Genomic DNA, 19,878 nt, shown 5'->3' with positions numbered 1-19,878 from the left:
TGCAGGAGTAGGTAACCCAGGAGATGCTGCATACATTTAGGGCTCTGCTGCACCACGTCTGTGCATTGCATTGCTTGTAATATGTGCATGCATGTGCGTATACAGCGGCCTCTGGGTTGAGGTAACACGCAGTGTGTTTTCACACCTTGATCGACTGCATAAAGCCTCAGGCAGCGGCAGTTAGAGCAGCATTAGTGTTTGAACAATATCATCATGGCTACATGGGCAGTGTGAAAACAGTTAACCCCGAGGTGGAGAAATGTCACACAGTGCATTACGCCACCAGTAGAAAGTACTCTGAACATGGGATTAGTGTTTAATCTGTGGTAAAAGGTGTTCTGGTTGTGTTAGTATTATTTGTCACTTTCTAATGTGGGAGCCGCAACACACAGACGTTCCACAGCATGACTGCAGTTAGAATAAAACTACATATACAGTTTCTTTGTAAAACCTTTTTTTCAGTTTTGTGTCTTTGGGACATTTTCGGGACATGTTACCAGGGGACTGGCAGGAAAATATCCACAGCAACTGACTTGGACATTTGCTTTCTCACATTTTAGGAAAATGTCCGGACTTCGGTGCATGTCTGAAAGCCGCACTAACACACAGGGAGCCTGTCAGTCATTTCAAAATTAATTTCTAAAGCAGCGAAATCAAAACAGAAATGACCTCACTGGCACTTTCTCCGTTTGGCATGAGAGTACACATGTGATCCACAAACACACGTACACAAAGGACTCTAAGAGTAACTAATTACTGAGTCCTTGAAGGCCTCCTGTCGCGATGTCACCACAGAGTCCTATGGAGATAATATGAGAGGTGGAACAGTCAGGCAGCGTAAATACTCAGATGCTACTCTGTTAAACAGAGGTTTGGCCAGACACCTCTCCACTAATGGGTTTAGAACTAGTAGGTGAGTCAGAGGGATGATGCAATACCTCTGGACATTATACTCAAACAAAGACAGTCACAGAATGTGCTCATGTATTTTTACACAACCGGTTAAACTGACATATTTTTGTTGAACTGTGAAAATATAAAATATAATAGGTGCAATGTTTTACAATGTCACATTCCGTCCCAAGAAACACCAGAGATTCAAACAGACATGTTTTCAGATGGCATATCAGCAGACCCATGCCCAGCAGCCACGTCCACCCGACTGTGACAGTGTCCACGCTGTCACAAGATCCTGTCCAGTCTGGAACATTTCAAGCATTATCAAAGTATTGGATGTTTACACCAGAAATGTTGCCAAGGAATTTGCAGATAAAACTGATTTGAGGCTCTGAAAATCATAAGAGTTCCAGTCAGGCTTGGGAATGTGGCAATAATATAATGATGTAATATTTATAGACGTATCTCGTAACTTTTAATAATATTTTCCTGCAAAATTCGGAATAACTGGAGCATATTATCTTTTCTTTATTTCAATGTATATTTTGCGTCTACACGAGCAAAACTGTTTTTGCAAGGATACTACATCACCTTCGCCACTGGCAGAGTCGTCACCAGTACGCATGTTTAAAAATAAAGGTTATCCCATGCGGCTATAGGCAGTTAGTGCTGAGCGCTTCCAGTTTGATAAACATCTTCAGCCCGGACAGAACAAGAATATCTGCTTAACAATTCATCTACTCCTACTGTTCATATCTATATACGGACAATACAAGTATCAGGAGCAACATGTACTTGTAAAATGTAAAATAAAAACTATATATATATAAAAATCTATAACTTCTTGTGAAACACAAGAATACAAAAAGGCTGGAAACCACTAATTTGTTGCATTTATATTATCCAGTGTGTAAAAATTCTCTTGAAAGTGAACAAGAACAAATGTTGTGGTGAGTAAATGTACTACGATACTTTCAACCACTGGACGTGTCACCCAAAACAAAGAGCAGCACCATAAACGTGACAGAGGACGTGTGAGTGGAGGTGGGTCACCTTCAAAGTGCAATCCCACATGGAACTAAGCCCCCACACCCTGGTAGTTACTACCACCATCCTCCATTTGTCACCATTCCCTTTGAAGAGCAATAATGTGTTTAGCTTGCAGATGCTCTAACATGCTGGGGGAGGGAAACAGAGGAAGAAAGACACACAGAGAGGGTGGGGGGGGTTATCGGCTTGTATGTTGTCCAATATAAAAACAGGGATGAGTTAGAAATACATGAATAAATTGGTCTCAAAGAGAAGATGCTTTGAACCAAATTTAGCTACTAGCTACATTCCATTTGTAGTCTGTGGGCCGAGGAACAGCAACATCAAAACACAGAGGAACACGCTGATGAAAGCTTGAAGGATATTGAAGAATAAATATCAATATCAGACTTATTACTCCCTCAAATCAGTATTGGCATTGGCCCAAAAAGTCAAACTCCAGAGAAAACGGAGAGGGAGGGAAAGCTCAAGTAGGGAAAAACGGATTTTTGATTAAGATCCAAGAGCTGGAGGGTCAATCTCTATGACCATAAATGCATGGACTGGGCGAAGAGGAAACTATTTGTACAGTAAGTATTAGAGTTCTATAACCTCAACGATATACTCCATTATAAACACTGCAGGGTCTACAGACACAGTCCATGGATGGGTGACATGCAGGTTGTGTGTGTTGGTGGTTTACCACAGAATCGGACGGTTCCTGTTTTCATTAATAGTAACTAATATGCATGTCTAAGTTTGTGGCGCCAGAAGTGGGATGGGGGTTGTAAAGGACTTTTTGTGTGTGTGTGTGTGTGTGTGTGTGTGTGTGTGTGTGTGTGTGTGTGTGTGTGAAGAAACAACTGCCTTGGCACCTGTCTCCCTCAATCTGGGGACAGATGAAGTCTAAACTGCATGGACAGCTTGGAAGACAACGTTGAATCGCTTGACAAAATCTCAGCCTCCACCCTCCGTGCACATGACATGACAACAAGACACACGCCTTCATACATGGCAAATATAACATGACACTGTGCACTGTGTGCACTCAGCATAGCGAAAGCATGCAATACCCTGTACATGCCTGTCAACGCCGGCAGTGAATGCAGCAACTGCTGCCACATGTTTGCATGCATGTACCTCCCTGCCACCTCCCCCACCCCCTTTAGGCCCAGAGGAACCGAAGACCAGTGAGCAGGACATGCTAGAACAGAGCCAGAGAACAGCTCTCATCCTCAGGCTGTCTCTCAGCTAAAATGGCACAGACACGCCCACCATATGCTAAGTGCAGCCTAGCACACAACATCCACTACATTATGGTTTTGGTAACTATCATAATGCAACAGTGCTGTCAGCTCCACTGCAATGAGAACTGCAAAATGTTGCATATCTACAGTTTGGTAAGATGCAGCCGAGGACATGACTTGTCTACCAGAAGAATTCGAGATGCTTGTGCACAAAGAGTTAATAAGTGAAAGGAGCCGAGCTGCAGGGACAAGCCCTGCTGTTAGCCTGACGCCCTGCCAACTATCTGAAAAAGGCCTCACCTGGGCCAAGACACTGCAAACCATAACAGGCCTAACCATGAACAGCACAACGCTTTTCACTGAGCCAAACTAAACTAATGGAAAAAAGAAAATCATTAACAATCTCCTGCTTTTCTGGTTCTGATCCTGCAGTTCTCAACATGTGCACAAAGTAGTTTATGGAAAGAAGCTGAACTTACCGGCAGCATTGCTGGGTAGTAAAGCCCCATCATTGTCTGATCTAGAGGAACAACTGCTGACCAGCTCTCCACTTTCCTTCTGTTCTCCCTTTCTCCCTGTGTCTCTATTTCTCCTCCAGTTCCTCCTCTCCTGTGTCTGCGCTCTAGGACCATGAGCCGACGATGGTTTCAGTCCACGTCCGTGTCTCACACATTCAAATTCTCCCTCGTTCACTCCCTCTTCCTCCTCCCTCTCTTCGCCGGTGTCCCTTCTTACACTTCTCCAGCACGCAACTCTCTCCGCCTGTCACTCTCTGCCTCTCTTTTCTTAGTCTCCCCGGCCCTGCTGCTCTGACCCCCCCCGGGGCCTTTACGTCTCTCTCCTCCTGACAGCCTGAGTCTCTCCTCTCCTCTCTCTCCCTCTCTTCTTCTTCTTTGCTCTGCGTCTGTCATTCACACACACTCACGTTACACGTCCTGGTGCTCGCCCTGCATCCTCTTGTTCCCGCCCCTCTTTTAAAACTTTCCCTCCCTCTCAGCCTCAGTCCCTCCTATTCATCAAAGCATCCATCCTTCCATGTAGCCATCTAACATTGTGTCTGGATGGAGTCAGAAAGCTGTTGTTGCTGTCTCCTCAAACCCCTGGAGAGAGAAAAGGAACAGGAAGGGATAAGATGCTGTCTTCTCTCCACGCGCTGACTGCCTCAAAGTAAAGAACACGAGCGAGACCCCCACTGCATTGCAGCTTTTTTTGATGAGTTATTTATTGCGTGGCAGCCTGTCAGCTCCAAAGAACAGTGGTAGGTAGGCCAGTCGGTAGACAGCTAGGTAGCTAGCTGCGCGCGTAGGCTCCAAGATAAACATCTCTCTGCTGCAGCTGCCTTCATCACCCAGGTGGACGTCTCACAAAACTGAGGGAGCGCCTGCACTGATTCCAGTATCTAAACCCCAACCTGAACATGAATCTGTATCATGCTGCATTGCGCCTTTTCCTTCTGGCTCGGGCTCAGTTCCCTCACTTCCCACCACTGTATTGTTAGGAGGCGCTTAATTTGCAGAGATGAGAGTGCAGTTCCTTGCACTGCATTTTCATATGGGAGGGACTGAACTCTGCGGAAAAAAAGCCCTGATGCCAAGCTTTCAGACATCTGCTGAGTCTGGCTAGAACTGGGTCCAGAGGGATGGAGGGAGGGCAGCATAAGTGATTGGAAGTGGTAGGGGGAAAGGGGGGCAAATGAGGGGAGCTGCTCTGGAGAGGGGGGGAGGGGGCAGAGGGACAGTGGATGGGAGCGAGAGATAACGGGATAGGGAGATAAGTGGATAAAGGTTTGGGTGAAAAGAGGAGCGAGGGATGACAGGATTAGGGCTGTAAGTGAGGAGGATGAGAGGATGAATAGGGGATGATCTGAGGATTAAGCACACAGACTGAACACAGAGATAAACAAACACACACACACACACACACACACACACACACACACACACACACACACACACACACACACACACACACACACACACACACACACACACACACACACACACACACACACACACACAAACACACTGAATGTACACACAGATGCTGTGATCATATTCATGCGGCTGCCGCACCTTGGCTGAGAGACAGACATACATGGACTCAAACAAAAGGCTATACCCATCCTACACTCATCAGCTCCAGCAAACAAGGTACTGCTTCTTCAAACACCAAACCATCGACAGATGATCAATAGTTCAACATTAACTATTCCACATAATAATCCACATTCAACACTGTCAGAAGAACTGCGGTTTCTAATGACAAGGTTAGGCAAAATGCTTAGGTGTGTAGTCTCCACTCTATATTGTGTGTGTGTGTGTGTGTGTGTGTGTGTTTTTAGCCTTGATCTTTGCAGCAAAACACAGACATTCATGGCCCCATAGGTTTGAACAGACTTGCTCACCCTCTCACCATGCACACATATGAAGGCACACATGCACACAGACACACAGCAGTAACCCACATGAGTCTGACTCTGTTTAACACACTCATATTGACACAAGCAGACCTACAGGCAGTTCAAACATGCATACATAACACAAGACGGGGAGGGTGGGGGGCATTACCAAGACAAATGTACTGCAGCATGAACAAGCCAATCTGGCTAAGCTAAGCTTGGTTAGCCCCATTTGCATGATAACCAGCAGCTAGTGCGCTCGAGACTCATAATATATGTGTGCTCAAGGGCAGAATACATTAACAGGGACGACTTTTAAATCATTTATAAAACAAATGCAGCAGTTGGCTCTGAGTTTAAAAGATGAAAAGGAGGAGTTCAGATGTACTGTAGATTACAAGTGTTCTCTGCCCAGATGTTTGTCTTACGAGCAAATAAACCCAGGCAGGGCCAAGACAGGAATATTAGTCTGCTCTACCCGAGCAGCTGACTATTGTATGATTTTGTGCCCTGCAGGCAAGTCATCTTAAATAACTCTCTTCCATTTCTGTCTCATTGCTGCTCCACTTCTCTGCCATATCATCTCATCCCTTACGTGCTTTAAGTCTATAGCGCAGCCTTTATTTTTGCTGTCCGCACAAAACAGGCATGAACTAAATACATGGAGAGAGAAATTTTAATCTGCATAAAATCAACTTTGAACCTGAAAGACAAATTAGTGTGACGTGGGCCTCCTTCTCCTCACGCTCTCAGAAAACTGTATTTCCCAAGAAAGGAGACACTGACGTTAGAGCAGGAGTGGAGAGTCAAAATAAAGGAAGAATACATGAAAGGGGGGCTAAGGCCTGTGAGAATATCCCATGTAATAATATGGGGAGGGAGGCAGGGGGCAAGCGGACTCACAGACCAACACTCCCCTCCTGTGGCACTGGCAGAGAGCTGCACATCCCAAACACTGGAAATGCACGCACGCACACACACACGCAAAGAAAAAGGTGCACGCTTGCAAGCTCTCAGATACAGATGCCTTTATCCCAGACACACTCAAATGACACACACACACACACATCCACACACAAGCACTGGTTTGAGCCGCTCAATGTGCTCTGCTGCTTGGAGGTAGATAAGAAAATAGTTGGCTACTCTGCCACTGCACTGCACACATAAGGCACTCATTACTGAGAGCAATATGCATGGAGAGACACACAGAATGAGAACGACACTAAGGGAATGAGAGAGGCACAAAGAGAGAGAAAAGCGGGAGAGGATAGAAATGGTTGTGAGACAGTGCTACATGTGGAGCGTGCAGGGCTTGGTTTAACGACGGTGCTGCATAATTTCTCTCTGGGTCAGTCCTTCAGGAGACATCTCCTCAGTCACTACCAGCTTTTATCAATTCTTCTAATGGCCATCATTTATAAGCTGCCACGGGCTGAAGCAGGAGAACTTCATAATTGCCTTGATAAGGAAGTCTCAGTGCAGCAGAACCCATCGTACTGGGTGACAAACACACTGGGCTCTCCTGTGAAGAATAAAGGGGCTGGTTTATAAAAATGTGAACTAAACTGTGTGGAAAATATAGCTCACTTTAATTCTTAAATTCAGAGAACGTAGAGTGAAGCTGTGCTTGTTTCAGTGGATACCTTCTTTCAGTGAGCACCATTAGATCCAATAAACTTGACAGATTCTCTTGGAGCTTTGAAGCTTCTTCAAGGCGATTGGGCGGATGAAGACGAGTGCGTCTCGAGTGATTCAAGGTTTCTGTTTTACATTATTTCTTATTTATTGTTACAGTGGTTTGCAAGCAGTCGCTAATCTCTTACCTGAGTGAGAGGTGGGTATCCATGGAAACCAGGGTTTAAAGGCTCATTGTTCTGCAAAAGACAACAGGAGAGAAGAGAGAAGAGTAAGTGGGAGGGCTTTTGAAAAATGCACGAAACAGTACGCTCCAAAACTTTCTACATTCCGGGTGAAATCCGTTCTCAGACAAAAATCTCAACCAGAAAAAATAAATCAAAGTGAAAAGTCTGCATGACTGGATTCTTTCACGGCTATTCAAAGTATTTTAACAGCCTTAGAGACCCGTCCAAATATTAACAGGCTGTTGTTTCTCCAACGCCCTCGATTAAAGTCTTGAAATAATAGCAGTGGTCAGTCAGCGTCAGAGCAAAGTTCAAACAAGGACAGAAGACGTTTTTCCTGGAGCAGAAACACCGAAGAATGAACAGTTAACAGTGGATGTGTGGATGCCTTGACTGGTGAAGTGCAGCTTACCAAGCTTTCACATCCAGCTAACTAATCAAAATCCACTAGCGGTGTGATCCCCCCGTGCCCCTCATTGACCCTGCCCCAGAAACCAGTGTTGTGGTTAATTGCACCGTAATTACTTTAATTAGATTATTTCTGTCTCTCTCCCCTCTCTTTTCTCTGTGGCTATTATTTTCTCCTCCGTGTCATTTTGCCCCGGCAAGAGCAGCCATTGTTTGCTGCAGAGCAAGGTGAAAAGGGGGGGAAAAAAAGACAAAGAGACGAAAGGAGGGAGCAGGCGGAGGGCTGGAAAAATGGGGAAAGTTTGCCAAACGATGATATTTTGACAGCAGCGAGAGAGATGACACCGGCACCATCTTGCCTGCTGGCATAGCTCACAGAGAAAACACGACCACCTAGTGAGACTCAGAGGCATGTGTCTCACTCGGCGAGAAGAGAAAAGGGGGAAGGGGGGGAGTAGAGAACGAGAGAAGGTCTAGGGGGGTGAAAGAAAGAAAGAGGTGTGTTTGTATGTATGTGTGTGTGCATGTATGTGTTGGGGGATGGGGTCTGCTGATGTATTCATTGCATTTAATCTGCAGGACTGTAGCGCAGACAAAAAAAAAAAAAAAGGTTCAAATCCATGTGCTGCTGCCACTCGGCGTGAAAGCAATATTCCATTCAGCAAATGGCTCGAGTGTGGCCCATGTAATGGCGCGGCGATGAGAGGGGCAGATCTGGCGTCTCTAGAGTGTCCACAGAGTTAACCCCGTGGCCCTGACCTCGAGACGCCTGCTGTGGGAATCACTTCCTGATAGCATTCTTTCAGCCAATCATGGGAAGGAGTCTGAGACGGCGACACAGACCGACACAGTTTGTCCCAACGGCCATTAAAGCTGATCCCTGAGAGCTAGCTTAAACGCAGCAGTGCAACCATTTGTGAGACTATATCTTTCGTCCAAAAGCAGATGTGGTTGTGATGTATGAGTGAAGGAGAGAGGGCGTCTAGACAGAGCCGAGGAACCCGAGGAGGAATGAAAGTATGAGGTTAAAAAAACAGACCAGATGTAAAAAATAAGTAAGAATGAGGGAGAAACATTTTTTCTTTTGATGCTCGTGCTTAACTCTGACTGAGTACACACGTGTGTTTGCGTCCACACTCGGGGCACGTCCTTGTCTGAAACAACCCTTTCTTTGTCTCCGCTCTTCACTTCCTGTTTCATCTGGAACCAATTTCCCCCTCGTGCCTCGTCCCCAGGGGGAACACTCTCCTTGGTGCGCCACATTTACAGGGGCATGGACTGGCTTGTATTCAGTAACACATGGGCTGTGTAGAAGCTGCCGGTGTTCAACACGGGCAGATGCAGTATAAGGGTGCTGTTCAGAGCAGGACCTAAAGTCTACAAAGCCTTGGGCGATGAATGAGAAACCCATTCCTATTTTGAATTTTAAAAAAGAGATGCATGTTGGGAGTTACCCACACTGCACTGCATTTTAAACAGGACTGTACTGTGGTTTTAATGCAACAAAAACTCAAGCTAGTGTTTAAAATTGTGCTATATCCTTTCTGAGGGCCACCAAAGCAACTCAAAAAATGTGATAATTTTGCTGTATCACCACAAAATACATACACGTACATGTGATTAAAATGCTGAGAATGTGTTTTTATCACATTGTCAGTCAAAGTCTTGGTGTTAGCACTGCACACGCAACAAAAACTAGGAGGGGAAACTAGAACGCAAGTGAAATCTAAACCAAAATTATCCCCAACCGTCAAATTATAGAGTCAGTGTTGTTCTAGAGTGGACAGAGTGGAAAAGAAGAAGAAAGAGAAAGACGAAGAAGAAGAGGAGGAGTTTTAGAAGGGGGGGGGGGGGGGTAGTGTTCGGCAACATCTGGAATCAATCTGTCAGCAGGAGAAGAGGGAGCGAGCTCGGTGGAGGAGGGAGGGGCGAAGGGGAAAGAAAGACGAAAAGAAAGAACAGAATGAGATGAAAATAAGGGCAGACACACACACACACACACACACACACACACACACACACACACACACACACACACACACACACACAGACACACACACACGCGCACAGACAGACACACACACACACACACACACACACACACACACACACACACACACACACACACACACACACACACACAGACACACACACAGACACACACACACAGACACGCACAGACACGCACAGACAGACACACATACACGCACAGACAGACACACACACGCACAGGAGGAGGAGAAATGTGTGGCCAAAGCCAAGAAAGGGCAGAGAAATATAAAGCAGTAAAACATTTGCAAAACGGAGACAATGAGTCATAAGTGAAGAATGCCATGGGATTTGTATTTTCTTAAGGGGTGGGGGAGGGGATCGGGGGCCTGAACTTGATACCTACTTTTCGGACACACTCGTTTACTCGCACTAAAGCACGCAACGTACACACACGCTCCCTTTCCCATATGGCCCTGCTTTTAGGTGTATCACATGCCCGTGTGCATCTTGAAAGGTATACAATACACACATACATAAATGCCTGCCGTGCTCTTTTTAAATAAATAAATGAAAAAATTAACGCGGCACACTGAGCTAAGCCCGTTCAGGCCGGGAGCTTTCTTGTGCTGCACTTTTCACAAGTTTTTCCCATTAAGTTAATTCCATACAGTTTGTGAGCGAGGAGGAGCCTTTGAAGGCGCCGGCTGGCTGACTGTGAGGGCTTCAGACGGCACTGGCAGGGATCAGCATAAGCACAGAAAAGCAGTCACACACACACACACACACACACACACACACACACACACACACACACACACACACACACACACACACACACACACACACACACACACACACACACACACACAACACACACGAACACACTCTCTCCTGTCCCTCCTCTCTGACTCTGCGGAGGGCAATGCTAAAGGGCGTCTCTCCTGTTTATTTTCTCTCTCCCTCTCTGACTGGCTATTTTAGGAGAAGGAAAGAAGTTGGGGAGTTGTTGGGAGCGAAAGGGACGGAGCAGGGGAAGAAAAAGGAGCAGCAGTGGTGGAGGAAGGCAAAATGACATGAGGTCAACAGATGGTGAGAGGGGAGGGAGGACTGGGAGTGGAGGGGAGCGGGGTAATTAAGGGGGCTGCTGCAGGCAGCCAGTGGTCCCAGTAACAGCCTGAAGAGGTGCACTGTGCCAGTGTTTGGCTTTATGGTCTCAATCATTTTACCAAATGTTAAAAAGCACCACCTGCTGCCAATAAATCACCACACATAAACAAGAGAAATCACATTTTACTGTGGAGCTCTCCACTTCACCTTTCCAGACACGAACCCCAGAAAAGTGGGTCTGAACATTTTCTATAGTTTGCCCGTCACATGTGAAAAACTCAGCAGGAACATTGAACAAACAGTCGAGGGGTGGCGGGACATAACGTACAATTCTGCTGCGGGAATGGCGTGTTTTTGTTCAAAGCATATCAACAGCGTAGTTTGCCCTTATCACCAAAAGCTCTCGAATCTCGTCTTCTACTTGTATGTCTGTGATATTTGTTTTTTTCCCCCCAGTCACTTCATCAATGCACTCGCTGACTGTAAAGTTACCAGGCGGTTTCCTGCCGTATTCTCACATGGGCTCACTATGACATTTTCCAGACATTTTCCTCAGGAGCTGGCAGAGAAAGTTCTGGAAAAAGTCAAAGAAGTTTGCGTTCTCACATACAGCCCTGTTTTTAGGGAAATGTGCAGAGTTCAGTGCATGTCTGAACACAAGTCTGACAATGTCCCACAACAATCAAATTACCTCTTCAACAGCCGCACAAACATTTGAAAAGATGAAAGCACTTCCCTAAAACTCATTTCAACTCCATTCAAGACCTGGAAAACTGTGCTGTGCAGACTTCAGTCATTCATCAAGTATCCACGATCACTGGCTCAATATATGAGCAAACTCAACACTGCGTTGAGTCAACACATCACAAGCGAGGAGCACAACTGGAGACGAACGCGACCCGCTGAGAGGATCAAACTGTGCCACTATACAATGCAGAAACTGGAGGAGAAGTAATTAACGGAAACACTCCGCAGGGCAGAGGACGGACAGTGATGGATGTGCTCTGTCACTGTGCCGTTCTCTGAAAGGTATATCACAGCCAAGAGACGAAGCTGAAACTGACAAATGACATGAAGTCGGCTGATATATGCGGACATGCAGACACACAAAGACAACACCGAGGAAGAATAGAAAGACGGGATGAATTCCAAGTTTACCTCAGACTGAAGTTTCCTATGACAGCAACTTTTTCAGATCAAAACGTGCCCACAGGACGGGCGTTTGTGAGTTTTTGTTATTTCTAGTTTTTGTATTTTCTATTAGAGTAGGAGTCCTGGAAAACCTCTAATATGAAATGGATGCAAGTTTTTTTCCCCCCAGTCTTGACAATAACAAAACGTGTAAACATCAAGAGAAAAGTACAATTCATATTTTCATCCTGGCTACAGTAGATACTTGAATATTGCACAAGTTTTATATAAATAAGTGGATTGTGCAATCTTAAACTGCAGCGGTCCAACGATAAAAACAAATAGGGCTCTTTAGTATTCACATAAGGCAGTGCTAAATAAATCTGCCTATTTCAGATACTTGAAATCACATCCCTTAAGTAGATTAAACATCCTTCACTGTGACTGAGAACACTTTCAATGTGACACAATTTTACAGTATTTGAAGTATAATTGAATTTAATACAGATGCTGAATTTATTTTATTTTTTTACCACATACCGATGTGCTGCACAGGCTGCTTCATTGTTTTCTGTCAGATCTAATTATTTCAAGTTGTGAAGGCAAGGCCTGAAATGCACCAAGGGCATGCGTTATGTTACAGTGGTACAAATGAGAAGTGGAACACGTGTGCATTTCTTTTTTCACTGCTATACTTATTTTAATGACTTCTCGGTTCCACATTCAGCCTCGAGTGATCTATTTATTGAATGGCTGAATTTAAAGAGGACAAAAGCATCACGCACATACACACAATGGATCGTGGTGCTGTAAAATTCACAACAGAATTTTCATCGTGTACGACACGGAGCAAAGTGTGACACTGCTGTGGCGGTGCATCAGCATCACAGACGACGCCATGTAAGGGAAACATGGAATTGACATTTGGCTGCGTGTGGGTGGAGATGGGAGCACATATGACAGTTTGGGGGCATGCAGGGTGGGGGGAGCGGGGACATGATCACCATAGAGGGAGACTTAACATGGGAGTGTCATGTTTAGGGGCTGAAACTGCTGTGCTTAACAGTAGAGGGAGGGAGGGAGGGAGGGAGGGAGGGAGGGAGGGAGAGGGAGAGAGAGAGTTACAGAGGGGGGGTTATCTAAGCTCCTTTTTTTTTTCTTTTTTAATGGAGCAATTCATCTGTTTTCTTCAGTGCTTTTATTATTTTACAAAACTTGGTCAACTGAACTGAACACACACACTCTCACACACAGACACAGTGCGAGGGCGTGTGTGTTTCTTTGTGAGTTGAGCAACTTTGTCGGGGGAATATTTAGCTTATCGTTGCCAGTTCAAAAGTCAAGGGTGACTCCGCCGCCGCGCTGCAGCTCAAAGTTTAACAGCAATCATTAAACAGCCGCGGTGTGCATAATGTGCGACCCGGCAGGATTTGTGCACGACCCTCTGCAGCACATATTAACACGCGCCAGTACGAGTCGAACACGCGACATCACCCCCCCCCGCCTCCCTGTAATACTGTTCCCCCTCTGTGAGTATTTCTTCTTTTCTGTGAATAATTCAGGCTGCTGACTTCTGAAGGACACTCACACTTTTAGTCTACAGTTACACACAGGCTCTGCGGGTGCATGAACAACTTACCTCTGTAGCTACGCAACCACTGGGCCTATTGGAGGTTATTAGTCAAAGCCAGCCACAGCATTTTCTCTTGCAATGTACTGGTCGCAAAATTGAGGCACAAATCTGTTATTTACACGATAAATTAATCTGTTAAATATTCTGTACTGTGTCATTTTCATTCAATTAAATAGCAAAAACAATGACATAAAAAAATCTGTGTCAAGTCTACTTAATAATGTATTTTGTTAATTTGGAGGTCAAACACAACACAAACTGTGTGAGCTTAGATTTAAGAGACGATGCGCGTAATTCACATGGATCCTTATTTCTTACGCAACTGTCCGCATCAGTTACAAGACACGACTGCAAACCCTCCAGTAGAATGTCTGGGAGCCACATGTGGGAATACAGCCGGATAATGACTGGAAAATAATTTACATTATGCTCTGCATCTGACCCAGACTATCTCCCGCTGCGTCGTCCTCGTGTGATGGACAAACTCCGAAAAATATCCGGACCCAATTGCCTGGAAATTCTTAAATGTGACATCAACAAGCGAAATCCCAGAGAATATTTTTTGTTCACTTCAAAAAGCTAAAACTTTTGTTTGCAGTTTGCTTTCATCATTAAAGTAAAACCTCCAGAGAATCCTTTAGTGTAGGAGGCAGTCAGGAGCAGACGGTTGGCAGCAATATATTTTCATTAGCAACCGATGTAACAGACTCGATTTCTCATTAGACTCCCGGGCAAAAAAAAAAAAGTTTACATAAGTGCACTTGCTCAACACAAACACAAGCACTGCGGAGTGTCATGAACATTGTGTGCGGTGGACATTCTGAAACAATAACAGCTCACTATCAGTAATAAGTCTCAGGGATCTGTCCGTTCATAACCAACCGCCCCCACCCCTCCCTGCTTTACCAGGCCCCCCTTCCTCTGCTGTGGGCCGTTAAAGCGATCAGTCTGGTTAATGCCCTCTCCTAAATGAGCGTTGATCTCGTTAGCACGACACAAAGCCTCTTTACTGCCAATGATAGGATAAATCGGCTCGCTGAAACACAGGGAGAGAAGGACGGAGTTATAGAAACCATACTCCCACTGCATCCGAGTGGACCACAGAACCGCCTCAAGGGGGAGAAGCATCAAAGCTACTGGGAAGAGAGATGGGAAATAAATTTTAGAAAAGAGAGGGTGGGGGGAAAGGTATGAGACAGAAACGGAGAAGATGAGAAAACAAGGGGCCGGGCCGGATGTGAAACTGGAAATAAAAAGTGATGGATGTTACATGGATTTGAGTGCTGTGTTGAAAGGTGGCCGGGGGGGAGAGATGGGACAGTAGAGAGCGAAGGGTGGAGGGGCTGGAGTGTTGGAGTTTGCCTCACTGGCACATCGAAAAGCCTGTGAACCACGAGTCAATTAGCAATCTGGAAATATGCCTGGGGGGGGGAGACAGGAGGGGAGGGGAAGGGGGGGGGGATCAGAGGACAGCTAGAGGGGAAAATGGGGTGAAATGGGGGTGGGGTGGGGGGGGGGGGTATGAAGGGATCTGGAGATTGCATGAGCGGGGGAGGAGAGCAGGAGCAACAAAGGGGAGAGACGGCTGCACTCTCATTCATTATTACACTCCTGATTTACAGTCAGCCTGGAAGGTCAGCCGTCTCCCGGCTCGAGCGCTCAATAGGAATACTATGGTAATTGTCGTGTTGTGTTTAGTTATAGGGTCGTCCACCGAACTCATCCTCTACCCCATCCTGGGCACGCACGCCACCACAGTGCGCCACCGCCGTTTAACCACCACGACGGACTGGCCGGCATCAACCCCTCAAAGTCAATTTTTTATTTTTTTTATTTACCCTTTACATTTAATGTTTTGGAGCCACTCATCTTAATTCAGAGTGCATCCTCCTGCTTACACCCCCCCAACTTATCATGTCATCCTGCCATCCATCTCTTTCCTTTCATCCATTATCATGCTCCCTGATGGATGCAAGCTAATGGCTCTGATTTCCTTTCTGTCCTCTCTCTCTCCTTGCCTCCATGTTTTATTTCCCCCTGCATTTATCAGTCCAGGCCACATATATCTCTCCACTCTCTCCTGCATCACACCCAAACATTTAGCCTGTTTAGACTCCTCTCCTTCAAGCCTCTTTATCTTATCCTATGAACCCACCAATCACTTTCCTACACCTCAACTTCCGTCCATCCATCAGCTCGCCCTCCCTCCCCATCTCTCCTCCACTCCACCCTTTTCCCCAGCCTGACCCCGACCAGTGCCCGGCAATCAATACAACTGATGGGCAGCCAGAAGCCTCCCCACGCCACACTGCTCATAGTCACATCATCTTTGCCGGCGGGCTATAACCTTTCCCCGTCATGAACATCCATCCTTTGTGAAGCTCGCCCAGCATCACAACATCACGCGGGGGCATATTTGTCACCGTAGCAGGTCAGCCGTGCAGCCAATTTAAGTACTCCACCAGTTCCCTGGGATTCAATTACCTGCCTATGACCTCAGCCCATGTCCGCCTGCTCTCTCCGACTGTCGTTAGGGTTTGCCAAAACAGCGTGCGTCAGCTAAAAATGTCTTGTGCCGTTGGTATACAGGCACCTCGCAGCATATTTGTGCAAATGCGGGAATGGCGTGTAGTGCACGTGGGTTCAGATGAGAGAAAACAGGGGAAATAGACAGTAATAGATCCGAGGAGAGTGAGTGAGAGAGGTGCACCCTGTGCCAGAGTGATCCCCTGGTTTACTGTAATATACACAGATTAGTCTGGCACAGGCAGGGGTGGTTGTTGATACTTTGCTGCCTCAGCAGTCCAGTCATGAGAGCAGGGAAGACCTGTGTTGAAGAGGGGGCCCCCCAGAGCCCCCTCGCTCCTTCAGCCTCCACCAAAAGGCTCCTTTCTTTGTCTTTCTCTGTGGTGACCCCTCCCCCAATCGTCGTCTGCCTCCCTCTTAACACCTAGCCACAATTTAAGGAGGAGGGGGGGGGGGAAGAGCGACTGACGGCACACGCCGTGTGCATCAGGATTTGATGTGGTGACTCACTGTAAATTACCATCACAGGTACGAGTCGTTTCCATCCATGTGAATTGTAAGAACAAGAAGAAGAAGGATGCCATGGCCGGAGACATGTGACAAAGCACCGGTTCACTCTCCGGGAGACAGGCATGATGAGTGGGTCTGATCTGAGCTGTGCTGCTGTCTGTCATAGCAATGGAGTCTGTATCATATTACCTTTGTCTGGCTCACCGAGCAGCAGCAGCAGCTCCATCAACACACTGTCCTCCACCATGGCTGCACTTTGTTAGTGGGATCCACAAATCTCACAAAAAAATAAATAAAAAGGAGGGAGGTGGGGGGTGGGGGGGGTATTTCTCTTTTGTTTGCTGCAATGATGCATGATTATGTTGTTGATGAGGGGAAAAGGGGCCTGTCAGAAACATCCTCCCCAGCTGAAGCCTGGGAACAAAAGCTTCCAGAGTCACAGTGGAGCCGGAGACAAAACGATGGAGCTGCGGGGAAATGAACGTGTGTGTGTGTGTGTGTGTTTACTTTGCATTTTTTTTCTTACCTGGCCAATGTCACCGACAACAGCCCCGGTCCCGTCTATCCTCGGTCTCTTACACTCCGCCCCGGCCAAGTCGGTGAGCGCAGCCGCTGTCTGAGCGTCGGGCTCCGGGTCCCCTCGCTTCATCCCCCGGACAGCTGCTGGACCCCCGGGCGCGATCGCGAGGGGTCCGGCGGCCGCCTCGATGTCCCTCTCCCGGTCCATGATCCCCCGACTAACGGGCAGCATTATGGAAGCAACGTCGGTCGACATTAACATTGGACGGCGGACAGTCACCAGTCAGGGAAAAAAAAGAAAAAGTCTTTCTTTAGATATATTCGCCTCGGTTTCCTCGCTCCGTCCTCCTCGATGCTCACAATGGATCGAGACGCGTCGGATCTTCAGCCCAGATTTACAGTTTATTGTCTAACTTAGCTTTAGCTGTTTCGAGCTAAACCATACTGGCCCCCCAGAGGGAGTCGGGACCGGGGACGATAAACTACACTTCCCCCTCCTTTTTAAAAAAAACCCCAAACAAACAGAACAAAGTGAACCGAACCTGGTTTAATAAAGATCACACGTCCGACTCCTGGATCCCTGACGAGCTAATTAGCTAGCTAACATTAGCCAGCTCGCTAGCATTACATTCCGCTAGCTCCGTCGGTGTGAACGCGGCTCCGGGAGCTCGCTCCTCGGTGTAATATCAGAAAATGTTGGGGGGGCTCTTCTCTCTCTGTGGAGCCACACGGTTCTCCTGCTGCTCTCGCTGGGGTGTTTTATTTTATTTAAAAATAAAAAGAAAGCCCCTCGCTCGCTCCGGAGGTCTCGGTCTCGCTCTGTGTCCTCGCACCGTCCGCTCCGTCGCCCGTGCTGCTCCGCTGTGGACGCGTCTTGTCCGCCGGTGAGGAGCCGCCTGCTGCTGCCGAGGAACACGGCTTCCTCTGGGGCTGAGTGCGGGTGAGTGCGTGCGCGTGGAAGGCAGCTGATCCGCGGTCGGATTTGTCCACGGGCACCGGGGTGAGGAGGGACTGACAAGGAGGTGAGGTGGGCTGGTCTGAGGTCTGTGCTCAGTCCCTTCCTTTTTCTCTCCTTTCCTCTCCTCTCCTTTCCTTCCTCCTCCTCCTCCTCCTCCTCTCTGCTCCCCGCCTCCTCTGCCCTCACTTCTCCCAAATTCAAAATGAAGAAGATGCTTCCACTTGTAAGTAAATCAGCTCCAACACATCAGAGGAAAAACACACACTGACAACAACCAAGAGGACACGTCGAGCTGATTTAATTAATTAATTAATTAATCATGTTTTAATTGTCACATACAACAAAGATAATTTCCAGCTATGACATTTGTTTGTCTCAGAGCCAGCTCAACTTCTCAAAGTAGTTTATTACAGTAGGCAGAATTATATTATATTCATACAGTAATAATAAGGATAATGATAATAATAATTACAATATTAATAATAATGATGGGCAAAAAATAAACTGCAATAAGAAGTAAAGGCCACATTTTACTCCATGTAAAAGAAATAATAATAATAATGTATTTTTATTTCACAGCACCTTTCTAGACACAATTATCTTTCAATTAATTAATTAGTAAAACCAAACGTTCAGATCAGATTAGGGGGCACAAACACCTTTCAATACTGCATAAATATAGATGTATATATATATATATATATATATATATATATATATATATATATAACAACCATCAAGAATACAACAGGACAATATTGACCACATATTTCAAGATTTGTACTGTCATAAAATATTTACATATAATGACACATCTTTATTACATATAATAATTAACATTAACATTAACATAAGCAACTACAAAACTACTACTGCTGCTGCTGCTGCTACTACTAATAATATACTAATGTCTTTCTTGACATTTAAGGACCTCTCACTATACATCATCATTAAAGTAAAATCTAACATTATAATCAGATAAGGAGAAACAACCACGTAAACACCAGATGAATAAATGTCAAGAACTATGAAAATGTAAACAGTAAGAAGAAGGTAAATAACAGTAAGTTTTGTTTTTTACCTCTTAGTGTGTGTCCATCAATAGAAGAGTTGTCACTGTTTTAATTGTAGACAGGACACATGTCTCTTGAGTCTGTTCATTCTCGAAAACACATAGATTTTGAATTATGTAACGTGTTTGCTGTCGTTGTGGAATTCTCTTTATAAATTCAGTTGTATTAACAGCTGGTGTTTGTATTGAAAGGATTTCTGATTAAACTCAAATAATAAATTCCCCTGATGTCCACAAGCAGCAGAGGCATAAAGAAAAGAACAGAGACAAATAAAAGAGCTGCACCTGCAGTCTCTTGAGTTGGATTATTATTATTTTTTTTTTGGAAAGAATGATTTACTGTACACTCAGTGTTTTTTAATGTGTGTGCGCCCCCTGGTGGGTGTTCAGTGACAGAGCGTCTCAGAAAAAAAAAAAACATTTCCATCTCGACAGAATATAAATTCAAACTCTGCCCTTGAGAAAACTGTTCTCACGCAATTCATACAAAAGTAACACTCATCAAATGTGGCTGCTGCGGGTGTGGGCAGGTTTATAGTGGCAGAGCTGCAATAACCAAGAGAAGAGGGATTCATCAAAAAGAGAAATA

At 45.8% G+C, this 19,878-nt stretch overlaps 1 protein-coding gene across 5 annotated transcripts in view; it reads right to left on the bottom strand.

Annotated features, from left to right (window-relative positions):
- LOC109643020 (RNA binding protein fox-1 homolog 2-like) overlaps positions 1–19,744 on the bottom strand; it is a 43,176-nt gene extending 23,432 nt beyond the window's left edge. The window contains exons 1-3 of one of the 5 annotated variants that reach the window (XM_069524875.1): positions 17,802–19,739; positions 17,267–17,477; positions 7,395–7,445 (exon numbers count right to left, since the gene is read on the bottom strand). In XM_069524875.1, coding sequence (XP_069380976.1) covers positions 7,395–7,445; positions 17,267–17,467 — 252 coding nt within the window. In that variant the 5' untranslated portion in view covers positions 17,468–17,477; positions 17,802–19,739. Of the gene's footprint in view, positions 1–3,652; positions 4,116–7,394; positions 7,446–17,266 lie in introns of those variants that run through there. The other 4 variants (XR_011241029.1, XM_069524873.1, XM_069524874.1 and 1 more) reach the window with 4 other exon arrangements.
- Between the last annotated feature and the right edge of the window lie 134 nt (positions 19,745–19,878).

This window comes from Paralichthys olivaceus, chromosome 5, assembly GCF_024713975.1.
Source record: "Paralichthys olivaceus isolate ysfri-2021 chromosome 5, ASM2471397v2, whole genome shotgun sequence".
NCBI classification, from domain to species: Eukaryota; Metazoa; Chordata; class Actinopteri; order Pleuronectiformes; family Paralichthyidae; genus Paralichthys; species Paralichthys olivaceus.
The sequence above is the reverse complement of the archived record's forward strand: the minus strand, read 5'-3'. Positions and strand labels throughout refer to the sequence as shown.